General features: G+C 43.7%; 1 protein-coding gene across 1 annotated transcript in view; it reads right to left on the reverse strand.

Moving 5' to 3' along the window:
- Window positions 1–21,244, reverse strand: part of CDK14 (cyclin dependent kinase 14) — a 483,078-nt gene extending 461,834 nt beyond the window's left edge. Inside the window, exons 1-2 of the mRNA XM_024202069.2 lie at window positions 21,114–21,244; window positions 8,597–8,628 (exon numbers count right to left, since the gene is read on the reverse strand). Of these exons, the coding sequence (XP_024057837.1) occupies window positions 8,597–8,628; window positions 21,114–21,195 (114 nt within the window). The 5' untranslated portion in view covers window positions 21,196–21,244. The remainder of the gene's footprint in view (window positions 1–8,596; window positions 8,629–21,113) is intronic.
- Window positions 21,245–24,074: the final 2,830 nt, after the last annotated feature.

The following is a 24,074-nucleotide window of genomic DNA, read 5'->3' on the forward strand; positions in this document are numbered from 1 at the left end:
TTTTTTTTTTTTTTTTTGCCTTTCGACGTGTAGGAGTGCCGTTTCGGTCAGTGGGGAGGCCAAAGAATGATGTAGAAAGCCATGGAACTTTCTAAAACTTCCTAGCTTGCTCACGAGAGCGTTCAAGACTGTTCTATCGTGGGAGTGGTTACCTCCACCACACATCACGCAAGACCGGCAATGGACACAATTTGACTGACAACTACTGAGACAATATTTGGAATATAGCAGTTCTGGACATCTTATTGGGAAAAATAGGAAAGGGGAATCAAAACAGAGCTATAATAAGGAGATTACAGATTTCAAAGATACAGAAAAGGTTGAAGAAACTAGACCAATATAATTTAGAAAAAGTACATGTCAAGAAAGGACTTCACTAAGGTACTTGTGTATGTGCAGGAAAGAGATGCTACATTTTACAAAGATATATGTCAGCAAATGTCAGTCATTCTTCATGCCTCCCTGATAACGTACAAAGAGGACAGGGCATGGATAGAATTTAGGTGGAATTCCTGCACAGAAGTCACTAACAGCAAAGTAAATGCTATAAACATTTGAAGAAATACCATTTGCATCAGTTGTTAACAGATAATATGCAACAAAAATAAGCCTCCTAGCCTCTAAATATTTCCTGCAACATATTTTGGATGAAAGAAAATACTCTAGATCTCAAATGATGAAGGATACATTTGACCTAACTAATCACAGTGAAGTGACCTCAAGCAAGTTTCCTGAAATTGCTGAATTTCCAGGATGGGATTTACTTTCTGATTACGAGAATGGTGTGAAGTAAAGTTCAGGCGCAATTTCAAGATCATTGTGTCCACAATCCTTTCCTTAATCTGAATGTGGAGTTTCAATAGGTAAGAGAGAAATTAGGGAGCAAAGAATTGCTGAAGTAGAACCAGAGCTTTGTGCAATTCTGCATAATGAAGAATGCAGCGGTAAGGAGATAAATGCTGTTTTTGTTGGTGAGAGAAAAATCTCTTCAACCCAATGTGAATAGAACAAAGGATAAATGTAAATCTGTCCCCGGGTTTTTAAGCATATGCTTATACAGACACACACTGTATACAGAAATATACAGATTTTAAGTACGTGTATGTGTAACGGATTAGAGTAAGAAGAATTGTACTTTTATGTTTTTAACAACTGATCATTTTCTGGGCCTGGGAATAATGAATAGCTAGTGAAGTTGGGCCAGTTTCCTTTTCTTTCATTCCCTGGGACTTCAGATTACTTTTTTAAACATCTGTATCCCATAGAGGAATTTATCTCTTTGGTTAGGTAGCTGGTATTTGGAGAGCCATATTAATTATTGGATATAGACAGCACATACACTCACTGGGCACATCATATAAACCACTTACTAAGCATTTTTGAAAGGATTGTTAGATCATAAGTCTCATCTTCCGTCACTTTTTTTCCACATTAAGAACATAAGAATGGCCATAGTAGGTCTGACCAATGCTCCATCTAACCCACTATTCTGTCTTCTGACAATGGCCGGTGCTAGATGCGTCAGAGGGAATTAACAGATCAGGGCAATGATCAAGAGAGATCCATCCCATCATCCAATCCGAGTTTCTGGATGAGGATTAGAGACACCCAGAGCATGTGGTTTTGTGCCTGATCATCTTGGCTAATAGCCATTGATGAACCTACCTCCAGAAACTTACCTAATTCTTTTGAACCCTGTTATACTTTTGGCCTTCACAATATCTCCCAGCAACAAGTTCCACAGGTTGACATTGTGTTGTGTGCAGAAGTACTTATTTATGTTTGTGGGAGTAACATGGATTTATATAGTGGCACTATGATATTTTCTGTCTTATTATCTATCCCTTGCCTAATGGTTCCATTTTGGTCTAGGTGAAGCCCATCCTTCCTGTATAGGCACCTTCTTTTCCAAAAAATTCTCCAGTTCCTAATAAACCTAAATCCCTCCTCTGAACACTATTGTCTCATTCACACATTAATGCAGTTCTGCCTGTCTAACTGGCTGTGTGTGGGGAACTGGAAGCATTTCAGAGAATGCTACCACAGAGGTCCTGAACTTTAATCACTTACCTAGCAGCCCAAATTTGGCTTCCTACCTTTCACCATGTCATGGATACCTACATGTACCACAACCACCAGCTCCTCCCCAGCACTTGGTGGAAGTGTATCTAGAGGTTTCCAGAGGTCCACAACCTTCACATCAGGCAGGCAATTCACCAGGCAGTTCTCCCAGCCATCACAAACCCAACTACCTATTGCTATTACCTGGCTCTTCCTAATAACTGGGGCCCCGTCCCTCAGATGGGTATCCTCAGTGGGAGAGGATACCATGACATCACCCGGAAGAAGTGTCCCAACTATGAGATAATTTCTCTCCACTCCAGTTTAATGTTCTCCTTCCCCAAGACCTTCATCCTCAACAGCACAGAGGTTGTCCAACTGGGGTAGGACTGCACTTCTGTGTCCCTGCAAGTCTCCTCTAAGGACCTCTTTGTCTCCCTTAATTCCTCCAGTTCAGCCACTCTGGTCTCAAGAATCTGTACTCAGGCTGTGAGACCCATGAGTTGCTTGCAGCAAATGCATACATAAGCAACCTGCCCATATGGCAGGTAATCGTACATGCTGCGTTCAGAGCAATAAACTGGATAGTCCCCACTGTGTTGCTGGACTTCTGCCTGCCCCCCCCCCCTTTTTTTTTAAACTCTTGAGGAGTTGGGGGGGTTTTGAGCCGGAGGCAAGGGGTTGGCCTATGTTTAGATTATGTTTGTTACCCTAACAATGTTAGGTGTATCTGCCTCTCACGCTCCTTTTCTAAACTCCCTCGTAAAACTCTCCTGTTTGCTAGCTTCTCTTGTTGCTTAGGAGCTAGCTTTTTAAATCCCAGCTCTCCCTGACCTAGCCCTGCCCCCTTGTCAAGGGATTCTCACGGCGTTAGGGATCAAAGAACAGCTTACTAGAGCCTTGTTAATAAACTCTCAGCCTAGCCTATCATGAGTATTTAAATTAAGCAACAATAGCTTGGAATGTGAAATGTGTGAATCACCTCATTGAATAGAGAAAGTTACTATACCTTAAACAACTGAAATGGGTTCTGACAAGACTGATAGGTCAACATTTTAACCCATCATCTAAACATTTCACTTTCTCACCATTGAATTTCACAGACATGGAGCTGAATTTCAAAGACACAGAAAGAGCTAGAGGATGGAAGGGAAGGACAGCGAGACACAGCACAACCAGGATGTTTACATAAGCGTACAAAATAACAACAGAGCCAACACTCAACATTCAGAGTCCACATCTGTGGCGTGCACATGCTCTTGTTTGACCTGCAGTAATAGGCGCATTGATAACATAATTAAGGCACACACACAAATGAGGAAAGTGGGCTTAGAAATACGTTCTATTTGGAAGTGTTCCTTTGAGATCCATATCCATCAGCCTTTTCAGAGTGAAGGCTACAGAGTTAATATCCCATCTCCTTGGACAGATCCCCAGAAGATCTCTCTCTCAGAGAAGGAAGGATTCAGATTGATTTCCACTGCTCAGCTCCTACTCAAATAAACGCATAAAAACCAGAAAGAAGTCCAATGACACTAGAATTTTCCCTTATTTTTTGTGGGGTATACTGCTGGGTCAGAAGAGATCTCTTCCTCCAGAGCATGCCAAAATGACTTAGAAATGTTTACAGTTTATTTCTTAGAATGGCCAGTGATGTATTAAATATTTACTAATACTATTTTATAAAAAGCAAGAAGCTTTCTTTTTTAATTGCCCCCTGCCATAATGTGTTAATTTTGAAATAGACTCATAGACTTTAAGGTCAGAAGGGACCATTATGGTCATCTAGTCTGACCTCCCGCATGATGCAGGCCACAAAAGCTGACCCACCCACTTTCCCTTAACTCAGCTGTTGAAGTCTCCAGATCGTGATTTAAAGACTTCAAGTCGCAGAGAATCCTCCAGCTTGCGACCCCTGCCCTATGCTGCGGAGGAAGGCGAAAAACCTCCAGGGCCTCTGCCAATCTACCCTGGAGGAAAATTCCTTCCCGACCCCAAATATGGCGATCAGTAGAACCCCGAGCATACAGGCAAGATTCTCCAGCCGGACCCACATTTTACCAGCGATGGCACGTTATTGCCTAATTGACTAAAATCACATTATCCCATCAAACCATTCCCTCCATAAACTTATCTAGCCTAATCTTGAAGCCAGAGAGGTCTTTCGCCCCCACCGTTTCCCTCGGAAGGCTGTTCCAAAATTTCACCCCTCTGACGAAATAAGATAGGGTGAATTATACTGATTCAAGTGCAGCCTCCCAACAAAGGTTTCAAACAACAATTGTGCTAAGGCCATTTATGTCCACCTTATAATACAAATCCTTCTGTCATCCCGTATTCAACAAGTTTAAAGTAAGAAAATAAGAACAAATTCATATTATCGACTATTAACTATTTTGCTCTGTAGCATAATTTACGATTGAAAAGTGATCTGACACTGTTACATAACATGACAATTAAAACACGTAACAACTCCATTATTACAATGCGTCTGCCAGCATCCTCCAATCCCACGCAACAACGATGCACTTATGTTACAATTTAAGACTACTTCCTGAAAACACCTGAATGCATACTCATCAGCTGCCTTTTACTTAAGTCAAATGGACATATTTGAAGATCAAGACCTAATTGATCTCACTATCAAACTTTTCTTGATAGTCAACCTCAATTTAAACTTTTTTTAATTTTATCCCAATAATTCAGTTATTAGTAGAGCTGGTTAGCATATTTTCAATTAAATAAAATGTCAAAACAAAAACTTTTCCAGGGATGTATCAGTTCTGACAAAGTTTTCACTGGGAAGGTTTTTTGACAGACAGACAGACAGACTCACTCACTCTTGAACCTGGATCTCTCACATTCCAGACTGGTGCCCAAACCACCAGATTACACCCATATACCTCTTCCCAAAAAGGGTCAGGCTTGATCTGAATAGACCAACATTGACACAAATCCATATTCACAAAAATGTTCAAAAGGTTTTGGTTTCATTCCAATGCAGAATAAAGCCAAATTTTGAAACCTTGAAAACTACCGTGAAATGGAATTTTTGTCCTCTGGTCACTTCTTGTTATTAGCCCTTGTACCACCAGACCGAGGCACGTATTACGATGACTCCACTTATTCCCTTAGCCTGAAAAGACAAATCTTTCAGAGGCCTGAGTCTTCCACATACAACATATTCCTCATAGGTAAAGGAAAAGGAATCCCCCAGTTATCCACACACCAGACAGAATATTGGCAGATCAGTATGTAACTGCATTACAAAACAGAGTAAGAATGTGCAAACTCTTTTTTTCAGGCCTTAAAACTTTCACAAATAGCAACCAGTTTTCACCAGAATACCAAAATGGCACATCTAGACCATTTCAAGTTTCTGCCTTGAACCACAACAGCTGATCAAACAAAAGGTTACAACACTTGTTCTAGTGGGGAGAGGATTCCCTACCACCATCATTACCACCACCTTCACTCTCAATGAAACCTGAACCATTCTTGATAAACTTGCCAAAACACACACAACACATTCTTGGCATAGAAGGGAACCTGTCAAGTTTCAGCTCGTACTGTAAAGTTTAAGCCACTGAAAATGACCTTTTAGAATGGATATGACGTATGCAACATTATTTGCAGGTGTTGTTACACCAATCATGCAAGTACCTATTCCCACCACTAATCACAATAGCTCCAGGAACAGCGATAGCAACAGAGGCAGAGTGCCAGATTCAGACCCCACCAGAATGATTCCCGACCCTGCCGCATGAAAGCACTGTCAATAAGTCTGGCAGCACGAGTTGCTGCCAAACTCTCCTCCACTGGGGAGCCATACATACACACACTTTTCTTCTGCAAAATGTCACCCAAAAATAAGGAGGGGACAGGTATTGACAATTATGTCACACCTATCTCTTCTGTGTGTATTGGGGACAAAAGAAAAGATTCTCATTTATTTTCCTCCCCATGACCCTTCTCTTGCTAACACTGCAGCAATCCATATACAGACGCTCCCCGTGTTACGCAAACCTGATTTACGCAAGTCCGCATTTACAGAAAAAGTTCCTTAAATTCCGTAAGCTAGAAAGGTTTTTTTGTTTGTTTATTTTTTAAGGCGTAATTGTCGGAGATACGTTCCCGACTTACGCAAAATTTGAGTTAAGCAAGGAACGGAACGCTTGTGTAAGTCAGGGAGCGTCTATACTGATCAGCCAGACTCCCTTAAAGACTTCTTTAAAAAAATATACTACTCTTGCCACATACACACTGAATTCAACTGGAGCATGTGCAGAAACAGTCCCATTTGTACAAATGGAAACCCAGACACATAAGAAACACTGTCGAGCTGTATATGAGGCCTCCTCCACAGGTGGTATGTGCAATTTGCTTTCCTTTAAGATTTGAAAGTGCTTCATACTTAACAGGTGGATTTTATTCCTTCCAAACTCAAGATCTAGTTTAAGGCAAGTTATTAATAAATCATGTTCTTCTTTATTATGTGGATTGCATTTAAAAACAAGAACATCCTGTCAGTTTTATTATAAACAATTCAGCCTCCTACAGAGACCAGAAGCAAAGCAGCAAAATGTGCCAGATTTCTAATAGCCTGAGTCCTTCGGTTGTATGTCCATACTACAATCTAGGGAAGTGATTCCCAACTTGTACAGACATTCTTGCACTTGCTCTCATCTGAGCTAGCACACTATACTACCCACTGGATTGGCAGGCAGCGATCGATCCAGCGGGGGTCGATTTATCGCGTCTAGTGTTGACGAGGGTTGATTTATCGTGTCTAGAGAAGTGAAGACACTGCGGTGAGTAGATCTAAGTACGTCGACTTCAGCTACATGAAGTTGCGTAACTTAGAGCAAACCCGCCCCCAGTGTAGGCCGGGCCTTAGAACATTACTGGAGCTGCAGTAGCATGGGCAGCAGTGACATGTGCTAGCAGCCCCAGGTACGTACCCAGAGGTTCAGGTAGGTCTGTGCACAGGGCAGTTAGCACATATCACTGCTGCCCATGCTACCTTAGCTAGGCTACTATGTTTAGCTTTCCTAGCTCAGATGAGAGCTAGTGAGAGTACATCTACACAAGCTGGGAATCACACCCCTAGCTTGTGGTGTAGATACAGCCCAAGTTTAACCACCATACTTACCAGCAAACAGCTGCAAATCACTTACAGGTGATCCACGTTCTAACACTATCTGGACAGCTGTTGTGGATGGGACCCACCTGTGCCAGAGCCATGTTCTAAAGACTATCGTATCTTAGCCTTGGCTCTAAGCTAGAGATTCCTTTAGTGTTCTAACAAAGCTTGACCTGCCTACACTGCCTCTACTTCAGAGCCATTTAAGACTCTTATTCATCGGTACAAAGCCTGAACAAACTGGACAAAACAAATCTGGCCCCAGGGCTGCTGGAACAATTTGTATAGTGCTGAGATCCATTGAACCAAACTGTAAACCCTGTATATGACGGAAACTACTTCCAGGCAGGTGTGGAAGATATCCAGCCCAGTACCCTACTCCCCGCACTCCTAGTTCCAGCACCTATGTTTGGCCCTATCTGATTTAGGAGGAGATAAAGTCTGAACCAATGAAGTGGCAAGCACCTACTGCTTCCTCACTCATTTCTTTCAGGATCAGGCCATTATATAGTGTGGTACCTTCAGTTCAAACCAAAAACATAACCACTACCTATGCAGTAGCAAGGTCATTATTATCCAAGTCCTTACTCTCTGAATAGAATACAGAAGAAAATACAAATAGCCAGAAACTGTAAGGTTATTTCATGGAAAGTAAGAGATGCTGCTATTTACTTCCATCAAGGTGGTTAGAAGGAAATGACTTGTGATTTGCATAATCACGGATTACATTACCGGCAATTTCTCACACTAATAAATCCTGTGCTCCAGGATAACACGCTGTCTGAACCCCATTTCCACCACAAGCAAAGCATCACCAATAACCACGTGTCTGCACTGGTCTTGCAAATTCAGAGTCTTAAATCATATTGTATGTTTTGTGCCCTACACAATTTAACTTTGGCTCTACTGTGTTGGTGCCGCCACTTGTACAAAAACTGATTTGTAAATAGCTTCCTAAAGCAGGATTAATCATAGCTTCAGGTCTAACCGGAGCATACTATTTATTCAACCAATACAAGGACCCAACAGGACAATGTCCTGTATGACGGGTTCCCTCAAAAGATATTCAGTTTATATCTTTTATATAAATATATATTTACTGTTTATAATAAAAACCACTAACGGTTCAGTTCTGTAAAGCATTTTCTCTCTACATAACATAATGCAATACTTTGTATAAAATAGGTTTATAGAAACAAGCCTTAAGCCCAAGGCCTTCTGTAAAAAAACTCATCTGGTAGTCATTAGGGAGGTGAAAAGATACTCAGATTATTTGCATGTATACATACGCACACTAATATGATAAAGCAAAAGTTACTTTTAATTTTAGTGAGAAATCTGTAGCAATTAAACATATCTGGATTAAGTAAGGTACAAAGATATTTAACCTACCTCATCAAGGCTGCTATCTTCTTTCTTTAAGGCTTTAACATAAAAAAAGAAAGAAAGAAATCATTATGTCATGCATTTCAATGAACATAAAATAATTAACTCCGTGAATAAAAAGAGGAAAAAAAAAAACTTTTCCTGTAGTAACAGGAAAGAACAGACTGGCCTGAATAACAATTTTATAATCAAAATATCAAACTGTAAATGGAATGTAGAATTGCACAGCATGTATCTGAGAAATATTTTTCATAAATATGTAAATCAAGCTGTCCTCTCAGGTTAAGGAAAACAGGAGTCTAAATTTTTTTGCTTTAATTCCTATTGAGCATGAAAACACTTCAAGGAGAGTCTCACTGCACTGCAGAAAGCCATATGTAAACCAGACTTATCACATACTCCATAATATATTCAGTTCATATAGAACTCAACATTTCCAATACAACAGAGGATGCATTGTGACTAGCATTCGTTATACTCTTCTATGGTTTACATTAAGATGACAGCACAGATCTCACATATTATGTTAATGTTTATTGCATGCAAATATACTATCAACTAAAGGTGAAGTCAAGATAGAAGAGAGATTTGGAGTGTGAAGCAGTGAGGCAAGGCAGAAAAAATGTTGTGAGCAGTTTTGCAGCTCTGACAGAGGCTAATCCATTTGAAGCGTTTTATTGAGCCTACTAGATACCTGTATAGAAATGCAAACAAAGTTAATTTCTTCAGTTCGCTACTGGAATTACATCAGCCTGCAGGCTAACAGATATATCTAAGTTATGCACATATTGTGGTCACATCATCCAGAAACTGCGTTCTGAAATTAATGAAAAACCACTACCTCCATGAGTTTACTCTTTGGTGACTACCCTGAACAGTTAAAATGAACCAAGCCATAGTACTGTTGGATTGGAGTATTTTTACACTGGCTTATATGTTTACAGTTAACAGTTGAATGGTGAGAATTGTAGAGGTTATGTGGCCCCAACATCTGGAACAATCTTCCTCTCCTCCTCCTCCACTTAGTGCTCACTTTCCTCAAAGTCATTCCCTCAAATCATCTCCTCTTGGGTCTTGTCTACACTGGTGAAAATGTGACCCATACATCTATGGCTAGGTCTACACTACAGCGGACTTCCGACCTAAGATACGCAACTTCAGCTACGTGAATACCGTAGCTGAAGTTGCGTATTTTAGGTCGGCTTACCTGGCGGTGAGGACGCGGGAAAGTCGACCGCTGCCGCGCTGCCGCCGACTCCGCTACCGCCTCTTGTCGAGGTGGAGTTCCGGAGTCGACTGTAGAGCCATCAGGGATCGATTTTACCGCGTCCTCACGAGACGCGGTAAGTCGATCCCCGATAAACCGATTGCTACCCGCCGGATCGGCGGGTAGTGAAGACGTAGCCTATTAGAGGTAGCAACAACGGAAGCTTCAGCTTAGATAGGGCTCAGGCATTTTACTACTACAGTGTCAGAATACTCCGCCACTGTTTTGCCTGTGCTACAGTTTCTACCATTTCTACCACAGGTGGTGAATTACTGGCCACATTTTTCCTAATGCAAACAAGGCCCAGAGGTCTTGTCCTTTATTTGCCTTTACATTGCAAGCTCATTGGGAAAGGGAACATGTCTTACTTAGAGCCTGAAAAGAGCCATTTAAATGTTAATCTTATTAACAAGAACTTGTCTAGATTTCACACTAAGTAATAGTTCTGGTGTTTTGCTGAGTAGTTTGGGGAGTACACTGTACATTGTGTATCAGGTATATTTTTTTTCATTGTAATTAAATAAGGACTGGAGTAAGGACAAAAAGTTTATACATTGCAGAACTGCCAACCCCACGTGTTCAAATATCTTGAGCCAGGACCCAAAAAGACATGAGATTAGGAGAAAAAAAAAATATATATATATACACATTTTCTGCTCTTTTAATTTGATTTTGGGTTTTGAGCCTTCAGGGGGCACTTTAGTCATATTTTTAAAAAGTCGGTGGAGAAAAACTTGACAAAATGAATTTGAATTCTCATGTAATCACAGGATTACAGGTACAGGGGCTTCAACAAAAACACCAAATATTACAAGTCTCATAATTGAATCATGGGCTGGCAAGCAACACTAATAACGTTGCTTGTATTATGCTTAGGGTTGCCAACTTTCTAATCGCACAAACACCCTTGCCCCGACCCTCACCCAAGGCTCCGCCCCTGTGCTGCCCCTTCCCCGAGGCCCCACCCCCGCTCACTCCATCCTCCCTCCCTCTGTCGCTCACTCTCACTCACTTGCTCATTTTCACTGGGATGCAGGAGGGGGTGAGGGCTCCAGGATAGAGCCAGAAATGAGGAGTTCAGGGTGTGGGAGGGGTCTCTGGGCTGGGAGGTTGGGGTGTGGGCTCCAGCTGGGTGTGTGGGCTCTGTGGTGGGGCCAGGGATGAGGGGTTTGGGGTGCAGGATCAGGCTCCGGGGTGGGACAAGGGGTTGGGGCACAGGAGAGGGTGCGGGCTCCAGGAGGGAGATTGGGTGTGGGAGGGGGCTCAGGGCTGGGACAGTGGGTTGGGGTGCAGGCTCTGGGAGGGAGTTTGGGTGCGGAAGGGTGCTAAGGGCTGGGGAACAGGAAGGGGGTGAGAGGTGCAGGCTCCGGGAAGCGCTTACTTCAGGCAGCTCCCCAGAAGCGGCGACATGTCCCTGGGCTCCAAGGCGAAGGCACAGCCAGGCAGCTCTGCGTGGTGTGCATCACCCCCACAACTCCCATTGGCTGGGAACTGCAGCCACTGAGAGCTGCAGAGCCGACGCTCGGGGCGGGAGGAAGTACACGGAGCCCCCCTGGCTGAGCCTCCGCCTAGGAGCCAAGGGACATATTGCTGCTTCCGAGGAGCTGCATGGAGCCAGGCAGGGAGCCAGCCTTCGCCCTGCTGCTCTGCCAACCAGACTTTTATCGGCTCAGTCAGCAGTGCTGACTGAAGCCACCAAGGTCCCTTTCAAATGGATGTTTCAGTCAAAAACCAGACACCTGGCAACCCTAATTATGCTGTAGTCTTGATATTTTTCTAGCTTGTCTTTGCCTTTAATTGTATTTTAAACTTTGACTGAAGTGGATATTTAAGAATTGTTATACAGAGAAATCAAAACATGAGGATTTTCTTAGCCAGTAAAACTAAAACCCTTGTCAATTCTCAGTTTGAGAGTGAAATTTTAATTAACAAATAGCTATCTGACCTAGGGTTGCCAGGCATCCGGTTTTCAACCGGAACACCTGGTCGAAAAGGGATCCTGGCAGCTTCGGTCAGCACTGCTGACCGGGTTGCTAAAAGTCCAGTCGGCAACCGAGCGGTGCTAAGGCAGGCTCCCTGCCTGCCCTGGCTCCGCACAGCTCCCGGAAGTGGCGAGCACGTCCAGCTTCTAGGCACAGGGGCAGCCAGGGGGCTCCGCACGCTGCCCCAGCCCCAAGCGCCTGATCCGCAGCTCCCATTGGCCAGGAACCGCAGCCAATGGAAGCCGCGGGGGCGGCGCCCGCGGGCAGAGCACCCTGGCCCCTCTGCATAGGAGCCAGACATGCCAGCGGCTTCTGGGAGCCGCCTGAAGTAAGCGTCGCCCGGCTGGAGCCCGCACCTTGAACCCTCCCACATCCAACCCCCTGCCCCAGCCCAGAGCCCCCTCCATTTCTGGCCCCACCCCAGGGCCCGGACCCCCCACCCACACCCCAACCCCCTGCCCCAGCCTGGTGAAAGTGAGTGAGGGTGGGGGAGAGCGCGCGACGGAGGGAGGTGGGGATGAAGTGAGTGGGAGTGGGGCCTTGGAGAAGGGGCAGGGCAGCGGTGGGGCCTCAGGGAAGGGGCGGGCCAAGGGTGTTTGGTTTTGTGCAATTAGAAAGTTGGCAACCTGGGAATAGCAGCGTTGGTAAGAGTGCTTTAGAGCATGCCCCCTTATGTAAGCTGGCTCAATGTCTTGCGATCCACCCCCCTACTTTAAGCACAGCCTTTAATTATTAATTTATGCATCTCACAGTTATTTCATCTGGATACATATTTAATCATCAATCCTCATATGATGTTAAAATACTAATGACACAATGATTTGATTTGATTCTTTTAAACAACTGATTAGCATACTGTATAGTCTATTAATTTAAGTGGATTCCACATTTTTCCTTATCAAACCAAGGAACTACGACTTTGTTCATAGAGGGTCAAATTAGTTTGCCAAGCCAGAGACAGCGACAAAACTGTCAATTGAAATCTATTTCTTTAAAGAAACTAAGCATTATTTAACTATTTACATTTCTTAGAATATCATGAAGAATATTACAAATACACTTACCAAAAAATTGTAATAAATTTTACAACCAAGATGTCCTTTCTCCTGGTAGAATGTTTCTGATATTTCAGACTGACCAGGCAGCATATTCAGAACTTTTGCACTGAACAACAACTAGCAGTTGTGCAACTGATTTAAGAACACAGAGTTCAGCACACAAACAGTATGCATTTCTTTCAATATACCGCAGATCTACATTGTCCGCCAGTAGACTACAAATGGCAGTTCTTGTAGGATGAAAGTTGAGGGAAGGACAACTTGGCATTAGACATTTTTCAGAACAACGAAATAATTACTCAAAAGCGGGTACGCTAGAGAGTCTGGGCCAGATCACAGCTACCGAGGGTGGGGAAAGGCAGCATAGCCAGATCTATACCACCCGCTGAGAGCCCCCAGAGGCAGTGGCTGAAGTGTACTGTGTTGCAATGATCCCAACTCACATAATGGCTCCCGAGACTGCTCTGACTTGTGCAGGGTCTGAAGCTGTCCTGGATGTGTCCTGAGGATCAGGGGAGCATAAAGATGGTTTTAAGGCTCCACCCCTTACCAGGTGCACCAAGCAGAGCTCTGATGCACCCAAGGATCGGGGTCTCTATATAACTACTATCACCACTAAAAATGAAATCATTTGCATTAATATATTTAAATTTTTTCTTCTGAGCAACAGCTGATCCCTGTTTAACATATTTTGCACACTGCAAAGCACCACAAAGTCATAGTGCTACATCTACAACAATACAATCGAAAAACCAAAGACATCTTGAAGACATCCCCTCCTGCCCCCCAAGATTCAAGGGGCTCTGCTAACAGTATTAACAGTTACGCATACTAACATCAAAAATCAGTGAATGAGGACCTCAGATTTATATACACAGTTCTTATCAGCCAGGGCTGTTTGATATGACAAACTCTCTCTGATAACTGGGAATTAGGGCTTTATAGTATGAAAACTATTATGTTTGGTGACTAGTTTCTGGAGAGTAGTTAGCCCTATACCAATAATATCTATTAAAGAAAAAAGCTTTCAGTATTATACTGGTTTTCTAAGAATAAACTATACATTATGCTTTCACTGCTTTAGTGGGTTATGGTATGTGTCATTAACTCCTGAGTTCAAACACAGTTTAAACATTTTATAATTTTTCACACAGTTACCCTCACCGTGCTACTATACATTTAACCCTGTTATCCAAAAATACCATCCAGAGCCCATGAAGAAAGTACAGTGAAAAACAAGAAAGGGAAGACTGTTCTTTTCACCTATCAAAAGTGTTCTTTAGAATACACATGCCATACCAGGAATTCAGCCTATGTTTGGGGAGCTGAAGGATTCCAGAATGAAAAAGAACCCAGATTAGAGCTACATGAATATGTTATTAACAGTTTGATCTCACCAGGAAATTGCCAGAAAAAGGTGTAAGGCCACAAACAACAAAAGCCATTAAACTAACTGTTAAAGTTCCTTCTTCGGGTGACCAGATAGCAAGTGTGAAAAATTGGGACAGCGGGTGAGGGGTAATAGGCACCTATGTAAGAAAAAGACCCAAATACCTGGACTGTCCCTATAAAATCAGGACATCTGGTCACCCTACTCCTTCTAGAGCTGTTTTGCTTTCCTCTCCCTAGCCTCAAAGTAGGAGTTAAGAATGTAAGTCTTAAACTTTGAATTTCCTGGTACATTGGTTAAAGTTATTTAAACATAGAGGGTTTTTTTGTGTATGGTCATGGGTCACACGGGAGTGACTATGTCCAAACCCCATGCTGGTATATTAGAATGTTTTTCCTATAAATGGCATGATTAGCAAGAAGGCAAAAACATCAGACCTGCTGCATGTGGAACAATTTCACTAGCAAGGATTGGATTTTAACATCAAAATTACCTAAATGCACTTCTACCCTGTGGAGCACACTGCGCTACTGTAAACAGAACATAACTTTTGCATCAAAAACCAGGTCAAAGAGCCCAAGGGAACCAAAGGGTCCTTTTATTTATTACTGAAAGAGAAATGGAGAGATGAAGTTGCAATACATCTTATACTCAAGAACATGGAAAAGCAGTAGGTGTAAACTCCAAAACAGATGTAATTCAGGCATAAAATGTGTGACAGTTCAAGTCACCATTACATGAAGCAAAGACCTGGGTTTTAGAGTAAGCTCACATGCCCCAAATGCTGATGCCAACCCAAAGAATCAATGTATGATAATGCACATACAAGTAGTCACTGTCCTTATAATACCCATTACTGTTGCCAAAGCATTTTATTAGTAGACTTGGGTCTTTGTACATTTAATTTATCTGGACCAAGATTTAAAAAAAAGGTTCTAAATTTAAGCTCCTCACTAAGGCCTGTTCCAAAGCCCAATAAACTCAACTGGAGTCTTTCTACTGAATTCGGTGAACTCTGGATCAGGTTCAATGGGTTTGTCCGCACTGCATTGTTAACCTGTGCTGACAATTGCTGGACCCGGGCCTGATCTCACAGTTGTGCTAAGATGTCCATACTTCACCAAACAGACTGCCGGGGTCTACAGCCTGAGCTAAATCACACTATAAAATGACGGGGCTTGGACTCAAGTCACAGCACGTCCGCCTGATGTTCAGAAGACTTCAGTGGAAATAAAACTTTTGGAAGTTAGGCCCCTTGGGCCCTGATCCTGCAAAAGACTTAGAGTCAGTGGGACTTCTCACAATACATTAAGTTAAGCATGTGCTTAAGTCTTTGCAGGATCAGGGCTTTATTTAAGAGGCTAACTTTAGACATTCATTTTAAAAAACCAAACTTAGTCTTGGTTTCTTAAAAAGCAAAACTTCCATGGTTATTTATTTTAACTATTATCTACTTGATCAATCAGGTCTACCAAATACATAATTATGCTTTTTATTTTTAAAAAAGAATATTACTAGCTCTGGACACACTATTTTCATATGGGGATACAACGATTTATTACGGGGATGTAAATATTTGCTCCAAACTTGGAACTTAACATTCATCCTGGCATCATTTTCTCCTTTATAAATATGAATGTTACAGGAAGACAAAGGAAAGTTGTCTGAATTCAGATGCTTTCTTCCACTTAAAAGCCTGCAGTTCTTAAATATTAGGGTTTGTAAGGAGCTGATTTGCAATGGTGAACTAGTCAATCTTGTTATCATACATACACCAAAAATTACGCCACCAGTATATGGTATAGCGTCCTCTTGATGTAACTGTAGTAGATTCACATCGCGAGGCCACTACTTGACACATTCTCTCCTACATTCAGGCCACTTCCCACTGCACTACTGGCACACAGCAACTTTAAAACTAGCATAGCCAACCACAACGGGATCAGCCCACCGTGTGAGAATCCTCTGGTGGGACAGTGCATAATGGCTCTGACCCTACCCCCATCTCTACAGTCGGGGTAAGAGGCATGACAAGGGGAATTAGGTGTGTCTGCACCCAGTGATCCGAGGCTGCCGCTCAGGGTCATTGGCAAACAGCGTAATTTAGAGCAGCCAGGGGTCCATTCTAGTGCTCAGCAGCTCTGAATTATGGGAGAACAAAGACAGCTTAAATTAAGACACCTTTGCATGCCTCCCAAGCTGCACTACTCCCCCTTTGGCTGCAGTCAATGACTACTTTTATGCTATTTGTGTGAACTAAAAATGAGATACTAGTTGATTTAGACACCACACCAAAAATAATCACAGAAATATAGGACTGGAAGGGACCTTGATAGGTCATCTAGTCCAGTTCCCTGCACTGAGGCAAGACTAAGTATTATATAGACCAGTGGTTCTCAAACTTATTTGATTGGGCCCCCCTTCTTTGTGTCTGTACTTGTTTATACCCCTCCCCCCAAGTACATATACCAACACCAAGCTCTCAAGACAGAGCAGAGAGAAGCGGCTGCTGGCCAGGCGCCCAGCTCTGAAGGCAGGCATGCGCCAGCAGCAGCTCATAAGTAAGGGAGGCAATGTGAAAAGTGATATTTGTCAATATCATTTTTCACAGCAGGCTTCACGCCCCATGGCCACCCTTGCTTCTGAGCTGCTAGTGCCACTCCCAGGGCCGCCAAGAGCGGGTTCAGGCCCCGGTGAAAAAAAATTTTCGGGGCCCCTCAGCAAGGGCGGACCAGCTAAACAGGACCAACGGGGGGGGGGGGGAAGGAGCCGGGCCCTGGTAATTTGTACCGGCTTCCCCGCCTCTCGTCGGCCCTGGCCACCCCAGAGGTGACAGCCAGAGCCCTGCTACCTCCAGGTGAGGGATTGGGGTCGGGCTGAGAGAAGAGCCCAAGTCTGGGTGCCAGGGCTCCAGCTGTCAGCTCCAGTGCGGCAGGGCTCCGGCTATCCTCTTTATCCCCACCTCCTGGTTATGCATGGCCCTTCTGCATAAGCCCCAGCCACCCAGGGCTGATAGTCAGAGGTCTTAAAAAAAAAAATGTAAAAAAAATAACAAGCATACAGCTCGCACGTCCCTTGGAAGGCCCGCCCCATAGTTTGAGAACCTATCCATCTAGGATATCTAGACCATCCTTGACAGGTGTTTGTCTAACCTGTTCTTAAATACCTCCAATAACAGAGATTCCACAACCTCCCAAGGTAATTTGTTCCAGTGCTTAACTACTCTTACAGTGAGGAAGTTTTTCCTAATGTCTAACCTGAAACTGCCTTGCTGCAATTTAAGCCCATTGCTTCTTGTCTTACCCTCAGTGGTTAAGGAGAACCTCCTCTTTATAGCAACCTCCTCTTTATCACCCTCCTCTTTATAGCAACCTTTTACGTACTTGAAGACTATTGTAATGTGTGTCATCCCCCCCAAGTCTTCTCTTCGCCAGAATAAATCAACCCATTTTTTCCCCAGCTTTCTTCAGAGGTCATGTTTTCTAGACCTTTAATCATTTTTGTTGCTCTCCTTTGGACTTTCTCCCATCTTTCCTGAAGTGTGGTGCCCAGAACTGGACACAGTACGCCAGCTGAGGCCTTTATCAGGGCTGAGTAGAGCAGAATTACTACTTCTCCTATCTTGCTTACAACACTCCTGCTAACACATCCCAGAATGACGTTTGCTTTTTTAGCAACAGTATTACATTGTTGACTCCTATTTAGTTTGTGATCCATTTTAACCCCCAGATCTTTTTCTGCAGTACTCCTTCCTAGGCAGTCATTTCCCATTTTGTATTTGTGCAAAATCAAATTGCAATCAATTAGTACTTTGCATTTGTCCTTATTGAATTTCATCCCATTTATTTCAGACTATTTCTCCAGTTTGTCAAGATAATTTTGTATTCTAATTCTGTCCTCCAAAGTGCTTGCAACACCTCCCAATTTGGTATCATCTGCAAACTTTGTTAAGTGTACTTTCTATGCCATTATACAAATTATTTATGAAGATATTGAATAGAACCGGACCCAGACAGATCCCTACAGCAATGGTTCTCAAGCAGGGGTACGTGTACACCTCGGGATACTCAGAGGCCTTCCAGGGGGTACATCAACTCATCCAGTTATTTGTCTAGTTTTACAACAGGCTACATAAAAAGCGCTAGCAAATTCAGTACAAACTAAAATTTAATACAGACAATGACTTATTTATGCTGCTATATATATATATACACATTGAAATGTAAGTACAATATTTATATTCCAATTGATTTATTTTATAATTATATGGTAAAAATGAGAAAGTAAGCAATTTTGCAGTAATAGTGTGCTGTGACACTTCTGTATTTTTATGTCAGATTTTGTAAGCAAGTAGTTTTTAAGTGAGGTGAAACTTGGGGGTACAGGAGACAAATCAGATTCTTGAAAGGGGTACAGTAGTCTGGAAAGATTGAGAGTCACTGCTCTACACGACCCCACTGGATATGCCCTTCCAGCTTGACTGTGAACTATTAATAACTGCTCTCAGAGTACAGTTTTCCAACCAGTTATGCACCCACTTTATAGTAGGTTCATCTAGTCTATATTTCCCTAGTTTGTTTATGAGAAGATCATATGAGACAGTATCAAAAACCTTACTAAAGTCAAGATATCTCATATCTACTGCTTCCCCCCATGAAGAAGCCTTGTTATCCTGTCAAAGAAAGCTATCAGGTTGGTCTGACATGATTTGTTCTTGACAAATTCATGTTGACTGTTAGTTATTATCTTCTAGGTTTTTACAAACTGATTATTTACTCCACTGTCTTTCTGGGTACCAAAGTTAAGCTGACAGGTCTACAATTCCCTGAGGTTGTCCTTATTCCCCTTTTTATAAAAGGGCAAATATAGTACCCTTTCCCAGTCCTCTGGGATCTCTCCTGTTCTCCATGAGCTCTCAAAGATAATTGCTAACGGCTTAGAGATCTCTTCAGCCAGTTCCTTAAGAATTCTAGGATGTATTTTATCAGGTCCTACTTACTTAAAGGCATCCAATGTGCTTAAGTAACTCTTAATTTGTTGTTTCCCTATTGTAGCCTCAGATCCTACTCCATTAACACTGATGTTCACTATGTCAGTTGTCCAATCACTGCTAACCTTTTTGGTGAAAACAAAAAAAAGCATTCAACCCTTGGTCATTGCTGCATTTTCTGTTATTGTCTTTCCCTCCTTATTGATTAATGGACCTACCCTGTCCTTGGTCTTCTTCTCGCCTCTAACATCTTTGTAAAATGTTTTCGGCATTTATGCACCAAGCTAGTTTAATCACGTTTTGTGTCTTGGCCTTTCTAATTTTGTCCCAACGTGCTTGTGTTGTTTTTATGCATTGTGCCAAAGATATAAAATGTCAATTTGAATGAAAAATATTAAAGTGCGGAGAACAATGGCAAAGAGTTCCAAGAAGATCAGTAAATAATTTTTAAGGCAAAACAACCTGATGCCAAAAAGAAAATTGGATAGTAATACCAGGAGATGATAAGGTCAGCAATACAAAGTATAACATGCTATCTCAACACGTTTTCCATCAACAAGAGAATGACAGGATTTAGCAGCAAGAGATGACGGACAGACTTCTTTTGTCTAGCCTCCTAATCATCACTGCTCAGCTATCATCATCTGCTTTCCGACCTCATGCCTCAGCCTTAAGGGGATGTTGTCTGGTGGTATATTTTTTAATAAACATTTTACCTGTTGTAGAGGTAAACAACATTAAAAGTAATTTACTTTTCTACCAGATGTGCTTTTTTTTTAGTCTAGATCTCTCAGTGTGGCACTGAAAGCAGACAAGTCAATTTTAATTTTATTTATTTTCAGTCAATTCAATTGCAGGTTCATGCTGTAGCATCTGAGTTTCAGAAGCTACTGAGAAATCTTTGTTAGTTTTCAAACATTATCTATAGGGACACTAGGAACACACATTATCTAAAGAAACACTACTATAATTTTGCAGTTTTGTAAAACACAATGCAGAGCAGTTTTGTAAAGCACAATGGTACTAGATAAGTAGGTAGACAGGCAGAAAGAATCTTTACTTATACAGCACAATTTCAGTTTAGTGTCTGTCAGACAAACTGCATCCCAAATTACTTTGCAGAGCTAAATAATATATTTACAGAGATAAAATTAAAGCAGAGGGAGAGAGAAATTAGGAGATAGAGGCCTGAGGTAGACTGAGGCAAGGAGGTACAAGAAAGCTAACACTCATAACTAACTCTGATCCCCTAGGTGTCAGAAAGTAATTCTACCAATTCCATGCCACTTTCTTTTGTCACGTGTGTTACAAGACATCCTCATATACTGTAGGGAAACAGACAAGTGATGCCAATGGCCTGGATTGACCCCACAAGCCCCTTCCAGGTCTGCTCACTTATTAGTCAGACCTCTCTCTCCTTGTAGGCAGCCTTGTTGTAGCCCTGTTGGTCCTAGGATGTTAGAAAAACAAGGTGCGTAATATCTTTTATTGGAGCAACCAGAAGCACTCTGTGTAGCTCCAAAGCTGGTCTCTTCCACCAACAGAAGTTGATCCCATAAAAGACATTAGCTCTATACATCCCTCTAGTTAGTTTCATTACAAAAGGAGGGGCTAGAGTTCACAGCTGTGACTCTTTAGAGATGAAGAGCCAAGTCCAGCAGCCCCCAGTAGGCTAAACTCCCTGGGATGTGATCGCACCCCTACCCCCCGCTCCAGATGTCTCCTGCCAAGGGGAAGGGTGTGGCGTGGGCAGCACGCGTAGATGCCAGGATGCCCCCAGAGGCGCCGGGGCAGGCGGTGCAGGGGGCAGAGGCGGCGGCTGGGGACCCGACTCACCTATTCGGCTGAAACTCTCCGACAAAGTTCTCCGCAACTTTTTCATCCTGCTGCTTTTCTCGGCGGACTGCGCGTCCAGCATAGCACAGCTCGGCGGCGCCGGCCGAGCGCAGGGGGAGGGAGGAGCCCGATCGCCCGGCGCCCCCCGGCTCCCCCCGCCGCGGGACCCCCTTCCCCACCGCCGCTCACACCGCCGGGGAGGGAGCGCGACGTAGTGCCCAGGGCTGGCTCATCGCCTCCCGTCGGGGCTCCGGAGCCAGCCCTGGCGGGGCGCAGCCGGGGAGGGCAGCTCGGAGCGGCTGGGGGTGCCCCGAGGCGCGCGGGGGAAGGGGGCAGCCCTGCCCGGGTGCCGCCGGCTGCTCGGACCCGCCCCGGTTAGCGCAGCAGCAGCGGCCGCGTCCCCGCCAGCTCCGAGCCGAGCGGCAACTCCAGCAGCCTCCGCTGTGCCGCCCTCCCCCGCCTGCCCACCCCGCGCTCCCGCCCCGCTCCGCCCCTGCCCCCGCTCGCCTCGCTGATTGGCCGGGAGAGCGCCGTGGCTGGGGCCCGGTGGCCTTCGGGGGCGAGTGCTGGCCGGCAAGGGCGGGGCTGGGGTCCAGGCTGCTGGGTGCGGGGGGGCGTTGGTGGGACCAGCCTGCTGCGTGTGGAAGAGGGGGGGTTGGTGGGACCAGGCTGTGGAGGGGGGTGCAGGCTGATGGCTGCAACCAAGGGGGTGGGGTTAGTCGGTCCAGGCTGCTGGATGCAAGGGGGGCTGGTGGGTCCAGTCTGGGGGGGGCGGTCCAGGGTGCAGAAGGTGGGGGGGTGGGGGTCCAGGCTGATGGGTGCAGGGGGGCGGTTGGTGGGGCCAGGCTGATGGCTGCGGGGGGGGGGGGGGGGTGTGATCAGGGTGCTGGGTGCAAGGGGTGGGGGGGTTGGTGGGTCCAGGAGTGTGGTTGCATCAAGGAGCTGGTGCTGAGGAGAGAGGCTAGTGGATTTAAGAGACCTTACATAGGACTGTGGCTCTTCTCACCCCAAAGGCTGTGGACAAAAGAGGATGGAAGGGGCCCTCTGGTCTGCCGGCTGTTTGTGTTGATCTTCCTTCCAGTGACTTTTAACAGGGCAGACCATAAGGGAGATCCCACTTTTACCACAGCTCATGCCATCAAAGATTAAGAACATCACTGATTTGTACATTAAACCCAAGGCAAAACAATTTGTAGATCTCCAGCTACTAATTATTATTGTGGGGTGCCCGTCACTGTCGCATGAATGTATTCTGTAGGGATTGAATGGGCAACAAATACCGATTACTCATTAGGATTACTATACACCGCACCACCCTACTGCACTGTGATCTAGAGCACATACACAAAGCAGACTTAAGCCAGGGGAGGGTGAATGCCAAGCAGTCAAGAGTTCACTTCAAACAGCAGTGGTTTGCAATGTTTACACAAGAGAGGAGGCTGAGGCTTAGATGGAATAAATTCTAGAGTGAGATCTCACCACCCAGTATGCCTTGTCTTCAACTCCTACCAGCTGCACCCTTGGGACAGTTAACTTAGGCATTCTGGAGAAATGCAATTGGTGTAGTCAAAGATGGAGAACAGTGTCTTGTAGACCTTGTCTAGAGTAGGTTTAAAGGCGTAATGTTATCTAACACCTATTTGCTAATGGTTTAAAAGGATAGTATGGACAAGGCACACTGACTCTTGAAGTCCAAACATGGCTCCCCCTCCGCCCCAAGATTTTAAAACACAGCCAGATAACACAGCTTCAAATGTGTTAGTCTAAACCTCAATGAGTGTTGAGAGTTTCTTGATCATGTTAAGATAACTCAGTTGAGCTAAGATGATGATATCTTTTGGCCAATCAAGACTGGGCCTTAGGGTATTTCTAGGCGAGAATAAGAGGTGAGTATTTTAAAAACACACACAAAACATGTTAGCTAACACAGGTTAACACTTTTTTAAACCCTAGTGTAGACAGGGCAAGTTGTATTTTAACACACATTGTCTGGTCAAGGTGAACCACCTGACACCTGGGTTATAACAGGGCTAACTAGCATAATTTTACAGGTATTAAATTGTGTCCACTCCATCTGTGAAAGAATGTTTCAAATCATGTTAGCTAACTCAATTTAAAAAGCACTGGACACTTGGGCCTAGATCATCTGCAACTGTCAAGTCTTTGGGGTAGGAACTGTCTTTTGCAACGGGCACATACACTACAGGTGTCCAGTATATGGCCTATCAGTCAGAGCTGACCCACATGATGTATTTGTATGGCCCTATGGCATATACAGATTGTGGAGAATATTAACTTTCCTTTTAAAAAGTACACTTCTTTAGCTCTCGTGATTGTGAAGAAACCCTTCCACATGTGAACCAAGAGTAAACAACTTATGCAGTGTTGCCTTTCTGAGGGCTTATCTACACAGGGAAATTTACTACACCAATAATAATTATACCAGTAATTATAACAGCGGCCTTTTTTTTTCCAGTTTAGCTTATGGAAGCAACATAAACTAAACAAAAACATGCCCACTGTTATTCCAAAACAGACTCGACACATGGGAAGTTGTACAGGTATAACTACAGCACCATAAGTATACTAGTAATGCCAATCAATTTCTGCAGACAGCCTGAAACAATAGGTCTCAAAGGCATGAATTCTGTTGTCCCTGTTAATTTCATTGGAGTGCTAACTAAAATAGCACTTCAATGTCAGTGATTTAATTGCTGGTCATATTAGCAGATGGAATGGGGATGGAAACTGGGAAATGTTGCAGAGAGGAAGAGAGATACAAAGACAAGGAAAAGGGACAGAAACAGAGATGTGAGCATGGGGTAGGAAGAGGGAGAAAGGGTGCAAATAGGAGTAGGCCAAGGTGGCCATACTTTCCACTGAGTGATAATGAATGTGACAGTAAAGTACTCAATAAATAATAGTAACTAGAAGTTTAGTTACTAGATAAATGCCAGATTT

The sequence above is a fragment of the Terrapene carolina genome, unplaced genomic scaffold (genome assembly GCF_002925995.2).
Source record: "Terrapene carolina triunguis isolate 2854851 unplaced genomic scaffold, T_m_triunguis-2.0 Scaffold84, whole genome shotgun sequence".
Taxonomy (NCBI): domain Eukaryota; kingdom Metazoa; phylum Chordata; order Testudines; family Emydidae; genus Terrapene; species Terrapene triunguis.